General features: G+C 41.2%; 1 protein-coding gene across 2 annotated transcripts in view; it reads left to right on the forward strand.

The window, feature by feature from the left end:
• LOC122938612 (solute carrier family 22 member 13-like) overlaps positions 1 to 12530 on the forward strand; it is a 65184-nt gene that overhangs the window by 43354 nt on the left and 9300 nt on the right. For both annotated transcript variants that reach the window (XM_044294252.1, XM_044294253.1), the window contains exons 8-9: positions 1000 to 1108; positions 9987 to 10196. In XM_044294252.1, coding sequence (XP_044150187.1) covers positions 1000 to 1108; positions 9987 to 10196 — 319 coding nt within the window. The remainder of the gene's footprint in view (positions 1 to 999; positions 1109 to 9986; positions 10197 to 12530) is intronic.

The raw sequence follows: 12530 nt of genomic DNA on the forward strand, positions 1-12530 counted from the left end.
AGTTATATCTTCTGAGCTATGTCGGGGCTCATTTTTTGCGGAACGATCTGTAGTCTTTATTGATACCATTTTGGAGTGTGTGACTTTTTGATCACATTATATTTTTTAGAAATAAGAAATGTGATAAAAAAAATTGAGAATATGCCATTTTGACCCTTTTTGCCATTCGCCGCATTGGAAAAATATTTTTATATTTAAATAGTATGAGCGTTTTCAGACGCGGTGATGCCCATGATGTTTATATTTTTTGTTATTTATATATTTTTTTTTTATTCTACGGAAAGGGGGGTGATTTAAATTTATATATTTTTTAACCGTTTTTTTTTTACTTTTTTATGGTATTATCTCATGTTTGAGGATGCAAAACTCCTTTTTTTAATTCTGAACCATCATGGTTGTTATAGATCCATGATGAGAGGAGAATTGCTAATTTCTTATGTTGGCCTGCCCCCTGCTGGCCAAAATAAGGATTGCAGCTTTCATTCCCTGGGTCTCTTCAGAGGGACCCAGCATATTGAATTAAACTACCGACATCCTCTTTGGCTGCATTGGATGCCGATAAGAAGCCTGGAAGCGCATGTTTCTGGGTTTTTTAGCACTTGATCAGGGCATCTAAAGGCTTTAATGACTGGGATCAGCATTGTTGCCAGTCGTGGTAATTACCCATCTTTCCAGCGCCGTACATGTACGGAGCTGGTAGAGAAAGGGTTAATAAGTTAGTTTATTATATATATACTGTATATCACTGAGGTGGTTGCACATGCTCAGTTCTTTCAACTGTTTCCAGCTTTTTTAGAAGCTGTGACAGTTACAGGGAGTTGCCAGCTTGAATAAATCTAGCAGCTCAAATGGAACAATGAATGAGGAGATCTCTTGATGTACAGAGGTGGTTCTAGCCGTGTTAGGCATTGTTATATACTATATTGATTTTCTTTTTTAACATTAATCATGGGATTACAAAATGGGTTATCTTTAATCTCTTTTTTTTTTTCTTTTAAGCGTTACCTGTTGCCGTCACTGTGCTTGCAGTTATTGGAAAATTTGCCATTGCGGCCTCTTTTTCCATTTGCTATATTTATGCAGCAGAGGTATTCCCCACAGTCATCAGGTGAGTGGTTTACAAAAATCATATAATCGTTACTCTACCAGAAAATATAAAGGGCAAGAATGATAGTAAGGCCTCATGCACATGGCAGGGCTAAGTGCACAGGACATGTATAGCAGCATGTGGAATTCCTACGGTATTACTTCATGAGCTTCAACACCATATTACAGAGGCAGGTTTAGGACCAATGCATGTGGCACAGCGGCTTTATGTTGACACACAAAGTACAGAGCTATACAATGCTTCAAATGGTTGTATGTAAAGAACTATTCTCCCCCCAGAAGCAATACAATGTCACAATTTCTATACCTCATATCTGAGGCATTCGGTATTTGATCGTACAATACCTCTCTTATTAAATCTGTGTCCCCCATTAATAAGAAATCAGCTCTAGCCCCTCAGAGCACCTTAGCTTCTTTGCTTTCCACAGGACCAGGCATCCTCACTATGGTCTTGCCTGGTCTGGAAATGCTGCATGTGCCAGGTCATCTTTAATCGATGCATGCTTAGTACATCTCTTAGCTTTCCCTAATGATGAGATGCCAACTGCACATATACCGACTAAAGATTCAACATGCACGATTACGGGGCCAGTTAAGAGGACAGTGAGGATACCTGGCCCTGTCAGTCAAGGGGAGCAGTTAAGGGTGGAAAGGTAAAATCTAAGATGTTTTGAGATGCTGAGATATTGTTTCAATCAGCAGGATCAACCATACCCGTCAGTATGCCTTGTTTAATAGAGTTGGACCTGATGACAGATGCTCTTTAACCAATTCATTACTAGAGTGTTTACCCAGCTTCCTTACCAGGCCAATTTTTAAATTTCAGCACTTGGCCTATCCAGCGACATACTGTAACTAAAAATAAGTGTGTCCCATAGCAAGTTTTTGAATGTGCTCCCCCCAGCAACTTCCTTGCAACCCCTTACTCCCATGCAGTATGTGACCTAGTGACTGGCCACAGTAGTCATGTGCCCCATGTCAACATAAATGGTGATGCGGAGAGACCTTGGACCTGTAGAAGAGTCGGTGGTGGAGAGATGGAGCCAAAAATTAGTGGCAGAGATCAGGTACATATGATCACCACCACATGTCTGGCCATGTTGGAGGGTCTAAAAAAAAGCTGGCACCCACTTTATTAATAGAATCTCTTAATGGGTCCCACCAAACAGTGACAATGTTCCAAAACTAAATCAGCAGTGCTGATTGAGTTTTGGGATGCTGTAGCAACACTGTCAAGCTAGTTGGGAGTTAGGCATTATTTATGTCTCCTACCTCCCTCTGAGACCTCCCTGCCCTACTCCACTACTTTTGTTTCCTGTCACTGATCTACAAGTCAGTGACAGAGATAATGATAAGTTGCCCTAACTTACAAAGTAATTTCACTCCTCAGAGACTCAGCCTCCTGGGGAGCAGACTCCGCACTCCGGTCAGGATGCACAGGACTATTAAATGCTGCCACTAGGCTCCTCTTTCGTTCCTAAACTGGACGGGGAGAACTTCATAGTGCTGGCTAGTGTGATGACGTTCTATACCAGCGCCAGGTCCTCCTGAGTCCTGACACTTACTAGCACAGTACTAGACTCAGCAGTCTGTCTACCAGTGCCACTGTAGGGTATATGTGCTGGGGCCCTGCTGCCGTGCGTGCCGGGTCCTGAAAGTAAATAATCAATTAGACCTAAGGTGGTCTAAGGAGGACTACAACTCCGAGCATATTCAACAATGTTATTATGTATATCAGAGGACATAACAAGAAGGATGTGTACTAGGACAGAACTACAACTCCCATTATGTCTAGTCCATTATTATATCAGAGGACATTACAGGGATAAGGTATAAGAGGAGAGAACTACAACTCCCAGCTTTTCTATGGCTCAAATTGAATCAATTGCCTTTCCACTTTCTTTTCCTCCACACAAAGCTCCCATGACATCATCACAGGTCCTTAACCACAAATTCTTCTCAACACTTCTGAGCTCTATCTTCTCTTGCACTAATCAGATGACAGTGACATCACCACAGATCCTTCAGCTCTTGGTGTGTAGCTAGCGTCTGGGCTCCCTGCTTGTGCCGGCCCCGTAGCAGCCACTATGGCTACGGTAGTAGTTACACGTCTGGGCCAATCTAGCTGCAAATAATAAATTTAACAGACCTAAGATTAATAGTAGTGTTGGGCAAAGCAAAGCATTCAAAGTGGAGTTCGGTCTGAAGTTTAGGAAAAATCGATTTGCAACAAAGCCAAATTTCCTTGCAGTTCGCAGTTCATGGTAACAAACCAGGTTTTCCTAAAATGGTGGCTGAAAATGTTACAAAGTGAAAGCAAGAAGCACGGGAACGTGAAATCACCTATTATACCGTGCAGTTAACCAATCTGCAGGTAGCCAGCCCTGTGATATCACAGCCCTGTAAAAACTTCATCCCACGCGGACTCTGCCAACTTTGCTCATGTGCCAGTGTTGCTGAAAACAGTTTGAAAGACCAATATTAGAGAGGAAGAGTGCAGGGGAGACTGCAGGGAGAATGTATCTTCATGTGCATCACATTCTAGTGCACCAACATTTAGAGTTAAAGTGTAGCTGTCATTCTTTTTTTTTATGTGTAGGGGCAGTGATACTGACCATTTTTGTAATATACTTTAATTACTGAAATTTCTATTAGAAAAATTGCTCTAAAGTGGCCCATTTTGAGCCTTAACAATGCTCCATTGTCTTCTGTTTAGTGTTGACGGAGGAGTGTTGCTAAGGCTCAAAACGGGCCACTTTACTGATAGGAAGCAGCTGTTGGTGGGCGATTCTATCATAAGAGGTGTGAAGTTTGAGGAAAATGGTTTTGTGAGATGTCTCCCTGGTGCTACCGCTAGCAGGGACAGACGACGTATTCTTAATATTGTTAGGCAAGCAAAGCAGGAAAGGGAGGTGGATGTTATTGTCCATCTTGGGACAAATGATCTGGCTTGCAATGAGGTTTCAAAGGTGAAGGAAGCTTTTCACACACTTGGTAATGACATACAGGAGGTTGCATTGACTGTTTCATTCTCTGCAGTTTTGCCTGTGCATAACCTTCAGCATGACAGGAAGATGCACATTAAGGAATTCAATGTATGGCTTGGTGAATGGTGTCCGAACCAAGGGTTTGGCTTTGTGTCTCATGTTAGCTCTCGTTGGAATGGAAAAGAACTGCACAAGAAAGATGGCTTGCATCTTTCTCTCAAGGGAACGAATGTCCTCAGTGAACAGTTCAAAGTATTTGCAAAGGAGCATTTAAACTAGGAAAGGGGGGCAAAAGAGTGATAATCCAGCAGTCCGACTGCCCCCCAGAACAATGCCAGAAGATGCCAGTAGCACATAGGTTAAGAAATAACAAGCTCAGAGTCTTGTCTACAAATGTTTGCAGTTTAGGGAATAAGATCAATGAACTTGAGTCTATAATGGCATCTGAGAATATAGATTTAGTGGCTGTTACTGAGACATGGTTCAATGGGATTAATGACTGGGATATAACAATGTCAGGGTTCTCTCTATATAGGAAAGAGAGAGAAGGCAAGAAAGGGGGAGGGGTGGCCCTGTATGTGAAAGATAGCATAAAATCTAATGACAAGATAGCGAGAGCAATTTAGAGTCAGTTTGGGTTATGTTGCAGCTTGATAATCATAAGGTAACTTGTGTAGGTGTGATATATAGACCACCTAGCCAAGTCAAAGAATTTAACTGATCTACTAGTTGAGGAAATAGCTAAAATGACATTGAAAGGGGAGGTTATCATTATGGGAGACTTTAATCTTCCTGATGTAAACTGGAAAACCAAAATAGCTAGTTCTGCCAGGAGTACAGATATTCTAAATTCCCTACTGGGAATATCTCTACAGCAAGTAGTTGAGGAGCCAACCCGGAAGGAGGCCATTTTAGATTTAGTATTCACAAATGGAAATTTGGTATCTGATATTACTGTAGGGGAAAGCTTGGGATCTAGTGATCACCAGTCAGTGTGGTTTACTATAAGTAATAGAAACTCGTATACAACTAATCTAATTTTAGAAAAGTCAAACCACACAAAAACAAAAGTTATAGATTTTAGAAAAACTGACTTTTCTAAAATTAGATTAGTTGTATATGAGTCTCTATCAGATTGGAACAGTTTCAATAGAGTCCAGGAGAAATGGGACTACTTAAAAGTGGCACTATTGAAGGTAACAGATAATTGCATGAGGCTTGTCAGTAAAAGCAAAAAAAGGAAGAGACCACTGTGGTACTCAGCAGAAGTGGCTAAATCATTAAAAACAAAAAGGATAGCATTTAGTAATTATAAAAAAAAAACGAGAATGACAGGCAAATTTATAAGATTAGGCAGAGAGAGGCCAAGCAAGTTATAAGAGCTTCTAAAGCACAGACAGAAGAGAAATGATCTCAGTCAGTGAAAAAAAGGTGATAAGACATTCTTCAGATACATAAATGAAAAAAAGGAAACTAAAACAAGGAATTACCAAATTAAAAACAAAATAAGGAAGGTATATGGAAGAAGATAAAGAACTAGCTGACTAGCTTCTCTTCAGTTTTTACAAAGGAAAATGAAGGAAAATGACCTCAGTTAGGAAGGAAGACTAATGAATCTTTTGATGCATGTGTCTTTACAGCGGAAAAGGTTCTAAGTCAGCTGTCTAAAATTAATACAAATAAGTCACAGGGGCCTGATGGGATACAACCAAAGCTATTAAAAGAGCTCAGCGGTGAACTAACAAAACCATTAACAGATTTATTTAACCAATCACTGGTAACAGGAGTCGTCCCAAAAGATTGGAAATGAGCAAATGTTGTGCCCATTCACAAGAAAGGTAGTAGGGAGGAATCTGGCAACTAAAGGCCAGTAAGCCTGACATTACTAGTGGGGAAATTAATGGAAACCATACTTAAGGAGAGGATTGTGGAAAAATCCCATGGATTGAAAGTTGAAAAACAGCATGGGTTTACTTCAGGGAGATCATGTCAAACTAATCTTATTGATTTTTTTGATTGGGTGACTAAAATAATAGATGGCGGAGGTGCAGTAGACATCGCTTATCTAGACTTTAGTAAGGCTTTTAATACTGTCCCACATAGAAGGCTTATCAATAAATTGCAGTCTTTGTGCTTGGACTCCCATATTGTTGAATGGATTAGGTAGTGGCTGAGGGACAGACAGCAGTGGGTTGTAGTCAATAGAGTGTATTCAGACAATGGTCTTGTTACCAGTGGGGTACCTCAGGGATCTGTTCTGGGACCCATATTGTTTAATATCTTTATCAGCAAAATTGCAGAAGGCCTTGATGGTAAGGAGTGCCTTTTTGCTGATAACACAAAGATTTGTAACAGGGTTGATACACCAAATGGAAAAGGATTTAGGAAAACTAGAGCAATGATCAAAAATCTGGCAACTAAAATTTAATGTTGATAAGTGCAAGATAATGCACCTGGGGCGTAAAAACCCAAGAGCAGAATATAAAATCAGTGATACACAGGGGCGTAGCGTGGGGGGGGCCAGGGGGGCCGTTGCCCCGGGCGCCAAATTGTAGGGGGCGCCAGGCAGAAGGCAGTAAAATGAGGGTGATGGAAGCCTATGGCTCCCATCCCCTCCGTTCCGCCTGGCATCAAGCTTTAAAACGCAGTAGAGCGGCGCAGGAGTCCAGGAGATCGTGATTATATGACCGTGACCTCCTGCGCCGGGTCTCGCGAGATGACGCGATGACGCGGCGCAGGAGGCCACGGTGATGTGTTCCTGACTGCCTGCGCCGGGTCTCGCGAGATGACGCGATGACGCGGCGCAGGAGGCCACGGTGATGTGTTCCTGACTGCCTGCGCCGGGACGCCCAAGCAAAGACTGCAAGAGGTGATGAAGAGAGGTGAGTACTTTTTTTTTTTTTTTATGTAAGTACTGGGGGCCATACTGGGGGCACTATGGAGGTGGCCAGTATATTTAAAGAATGGGTACCGTTTTATATTATACAGAGGGGCCATGATACATTATACAGAAGGCCATTATATATTATAGATAGTGACCCCTCTGTAATATTAGGATATATAATGGCCCCCTCTGTATTAATATTATATATATATATATATATATATATATAATGCCCCTCTGTATAATTATTATATATAATGACCCCTCTGTAATATTAGGATATATAATGGACCCTCTGGATAATTATTATATATAATGGCCCCCTCTGTATTATTAGGATATATAATGGCCCATTATATATCCTAATATTACAGAGGGGTCATTATACAGAGTGGGGCATTATATATAATAATAATAACTAATATTAATAAAACTCTGCAGAGATGTGACGTGGCTGAAAGAAGGTGTCATGGCGGTCTTATCTCTGAATGAAGATGCTGAGGAAAGTCTACATCACAGGAGACGTCACTGGATGGATGAGGTATGTGGTGCTGTATTATACTGTATATTTTGTAGTGATGTATGTAATGTCCAAACACATATTTGTTATACGGTAGGGTTGGGGGGTGGATTGAGAATTTGGCGCATCCCTGCTGCATCCTGGCCCCAGACTTCAGGTCACACTGTGCGTGTTCTGAATTCTGGGGCCTTATACCCATCTACTACATCATCTGTACTTAGAGCGTTGTCACCATGTTATCTGTGGTGTTACATAGGACTGCTACATTAGCTGTAAAAGGGGCGTGTCCACAGGTTGGGAGGGGGGGGGGCGCAATACATGGCTCGCCCCGGGTGCTGGCAACCCACGCTACGCCACTGGTGATACAGTCCTAACCTCAGTATCTGAGGAAACGGATTTAGGCGTCATTATTTCAGAAGACTTAAAGGTAGGCAGACAATGTCATAGAGCAGCAGGAAATGCTAGCAGAATGCTTGGGTGTATAGGGAGAGGCATTACCAGTAGAAAGAGGGAGGTGCTCATGCCGCTCTACAGAGCACTAGTGAGACCTCATTTGGAGTATTGTGCGCAGTACTGGAGACCATATCTCCAGAAGGATATTGATACTTTGGAGAGAGTTCAGAGAAGAGCTACTAAACTGGTACATGGATTGCAGGATAAAACTTACCAGGAAAGATTAAAGGACCTTAACATGTATAGCTTGGAAGAAAGACGAGACAGAGGGGATATGATAGAAACTTTTAAATACATAAAGGGAATCAACACGGTAAAAGAGGAGAGAATATTTAAAAGAAGAAAAACTGCTACAAGAGGACATAGTTTTAAATGAGAGGGGCAAAGGTTTAAAAGTAATATCAGGACGTATTACTTTACTGAGAGAGTAGTGGATGCATGGAATAGCCTTCCCTGCAGAAGTGGTAGCTGCAAATACAGTGAAGGAGTTTAAGCATGCATGGGATAGGCATAAGGCCATCCTTCATATAAGATAGGGCCAGGGGCTGTTCATAGGATTCAGTATATTGGGCCGACTAGATGGGTCAAATGGTTCTTATCTGCCGACACATTCTATGTTTCTATGTTTACAGCTAATTTTCTAATAGAAATGTACAATTTCAGTAATTAAAGCATATTACAAAAATTGTCAATATCACTGCCCCTATAGATTACCAAGTAAAAAAATGAATTCTCAGTATTAAAGGCAGGTGTCATATATTGCGGTGTGCATAACTGTGCAGTGCACAGACATTCATAGCTAATCCCTTCTGTTAGCTGTAGCATTATGTTGCATCCTTACTACAGGCAAGTGTAATTTGCTGCCCTGTACATGACTGTGCAGTAGAATTAAATATATATATAGCTAATCCCTTCTGTTACCTGTAGCATAACGTTAAGTCTGTTTCTGACAGATAAACAGTGATGTGAACACAGCTTACTGCCACTGCTACCACTCTACCCACTCTGTTATGGGACCACTACTGTCACTGCTACTGCCACTTCTGCTACCCTCCTCACTCTGTCATGGGGCCACTACTTGAATTTTAGTGCACTGCACAGTTAAACCCACTGCAATAAATTAGACCTGACTGTAACATTTACCTGTAATACTGATGCACAGTAAATCGATAGCTGACAGAAGGGATTAGCTATGAATCCGGGTGCACTGCACAATGATGAACACAGTGATACACTTTCCCTGCAGTTTAAGTTCCAAGCCTTCACTCTGAGATTGGGCCACCAAGTGGGAAGAATATGATTAGGCGGATTGGGCTAGGTATACCAGATTTATGGTGATTTGTGACAAATTAATTTGGATCTAATCAAATTTCTTAACGAACTTCAGGGAAGCTGCCAAATCGAATTTTTCAAAACTTCGCACATCTCTAATAGTTTTGTGAAATTGTGTATAATGTCAGCGGCATAACTAAAAATGACTGGGCCCCACGGCAATTTTTTTAATGCCCCGCCTCCCCCAGCTACTTCTTTGTAACCTCCTCCCCCTGTACAATCCCCACTCCTGTGGCTAGTCAAGTTCGTTCTCTCAGACGGGGCTTGGTAGCATCTCTGTCCATTTCCTGCAATATCACCATATATAATGTCATTGTATAATAGTGTTTAGGGGGCCCTGACAATAAAATCTTTTAGTCCTCCTGGGTGGACCCCTTCTGAGTTTTGGCTCGAAATAGCTACGTCCCTGTATACTTTATTGATTCAGTAATCCCTGCTTCCTCTCATGCGTTGGAAGGGCAGCTTTTCCCACCCTCAATCTATGACTAGAATGCTTTTTCCCATGCACACTCCTACAGAGAAGGCTGTCATTCACTGACACGTTTATAACTTGCACTATGTTTTTGTGCCAGAACTGGTCAAATGGTTTACACTGATATTTTTATTTTATTTCTTATGCTTTTTTCACATTTACATTCAATTGTATTTTGCAGAAACTAAACTATTTTATTATGTTTCATGGTGAGATTTTGTCTGCTTTCAGGCAGAATGGAGTGGGACTTTGCTCTATGACAGCCCGAGTAGCTGGGATAATTTCTCCACTCATTAGTCTTTTGGATAAGTACCACCCAGCTATACCAATGGGCATTTATGGCAGTGGCCCTATCATCGGAGGTCTCCTCTGCTTCCTATTACCAGAGACGCGAAACAGGGAGCTTCAAGACCATGCTCATGACTCCAATGACATTCCAAGGTAAAACATCCAATATGTAGGAAATTAGGAATGTCTTACTAGTTATTAAATCACATTTCTGCATTGTGTTTTATTGTGGGGCTTATCCCATAAAATGAAAACTCTTTTTTTTTTTACTTATTTGGAGAACTTTCTTGGCTTTCTGTGCGCGTGCAGCAGCTCACATAAGACATTCAAGCACTTGCTTGTTCCAGGATGCATTGCAATTAGTTCTTCTTAACTCTTTCCTCCTTTGCATAGAAAATAGTCCCAGGATATACTGTATATATTGTATATAACTTATCCACAATTTTCTTCTCCCATGTCTATAAAGAGATATACTGTAGCTACATATGTCCATGAAATTAGAAGTACAAATGAAAGAATGAAAGGTATCTAGGCCGTTTCACTCACTTCTCTATGAGATCACTATGTAAGCACTAAGGGGAGTGGAGAATGGAAGCTATTGAGAATATTAGTAATAATAATTTAATAAAAACTGCAAGGAAAAGGGGGTCAGTCAGCATCCCAATGTGCAGGTGCACGTTGCCATCACTAAATACACACAAAAATACAATGCAGCAGCACTCTGCAAACCAGATAAAGTATATAAATGTCATAGTGATATTAATCCTACGCTTATTTAGTAAATTTGAGATTCTTAGCAAATATATTTAGTACAAAATTATTTGGGCCCGTCTGCCAAACGTCAAGACGAAATCTGTAAGACGGGAACCTAACACTAAAAGCTACCTGTTATGAGCCCTCACATTTGGCAGACGGGCCCAAATAATTTTGTACAAAATATATTTGCAAAGAATCTCAAATTTACTAAATAAGTGTAGAATTAATATCAGAACATTTATTACTATGACATTTTCTATACTTTATTAGGTTTGCAGAGTGCTGCTGCATTGTATTTTTGTGTATATATATATATATATATATATATACAGTACAGACCAAAAGTTTGGACACACCTTCTCATTCAAAGAGTTTTTTTATTTTCATTATTTTCAAGAGGAAGTCACCTGAAAATGGTCTTCCGACAGTCTTGAAGGAGTTCCCAGAGATGCTTAGCACTTGTTGGCCCTTTTGCCTTCACTCTGCGGTCCAGCTCACCCCAAACCATCTCGATTGGGTTCAGGTCCGGTGACTGTGGAGGCCAGGTCATCTGGCACAGCACCCCATCACTCTCTTTCATGGTCAAATAGCCCTTACACAGCCTGGAGGTGTGTTTGGGGTCATTGTCCTGTTGAAAAATAAATGATGGTCCAACTAAACGCAAACCGGATGGAATAGCATGCCGCTGCAAGATGCTTTGGTAGCCATGCTGGTTCAGTATGCCTTCAATTTTGAATAAATCCCCAACAGTGTCACCAGCAAAGCACCCCCACACCATCACACCTCCTCCTCTATGCTTCACGGTGGGAACAAGGCATGTAGAGTCCATCCGTTCACTTTTTCTGCGTCGCACAAAGACACGGTGGTTGGAACCAAAGATCTCACATTTGGACTTATCAGACCAAAGCACAGATTCCCACTGGTCTAATGTCCATTCCTTGTGTTCTTTAGCCCAAACAAGTCTCTTCTGCTTGTTGCCTGTCCTTAGCAGTGGTTTCCTAGCAGATATTCTACCATGAAGGCCTGATTCACACAGTCTCCTCTTAACAGTTGTTCTAGAGATGTGTCTGCTGCTAGAACTCTGTGTGGCATTGACCTGGTCTCTAATCTGAGCTGCTGTTAACCTGCGATTTCTGAGGCTGGTGACTCGGATGAACTTATCCTCCGCAGCAGAGGTGACTTGGTCTTCCTTTCCTGGGGCGGTCCGCATGTGAGCCAGTTTCCTTGTTTAGCTTGATGGTTTTTGTGACTGCACTTGGGGACACTTTCAAAGTTTTCCAAATTTTTCGGACTGACTGACCTTAATTTCTTAAAGTAATGATGGCCACTCGTTTTTCTTTACTTAGCTGTTTTTTTCTTGCCATAATAAAAATTCTAACAGTCTATTCAGTAGGACTATCAGCTGTGTATCCACCTGACTTCTCCACAAGGCAACTGATGGTCCCAACCCCATTTATAAGGCAAGAAATCCCACTTATGAAATCTGACAGGGCACACCTGTGAAGTGAAAACCATTTCAGGTGACTACCTCTTGAAGCTCAATAAGAGAATGCCAAGAGTGTGCAAAGCAGTAATCAAAGCAAAAGGTGGCTACTTTGAAGAACCTAGAATATGACATATTTTCAGTTGTTTCACACTTTTTTGTTATGTATATAATTCCACATGTGTTAATTCATAGTTTTGATGCCTTCAGTGTGAATCTACAATTTTCATAGTCATGAAAATAAAGAA

Source organism: Bufo gargarizans, chromosome 5 (genome assembly GCF_014858855.1).
Source record: "Bufo gargarizans isolate SCDJY-AF-19 chromosome 5, ASM1485885v1, whole genome shotgun sequence".
NCBI classification, from domain to species: domain Eukaryota; kingdom Metazoa; phylum Chordata; class Amphibia; order Anura; family Bufonidae; genus Bufo; species Bufo gargarizans.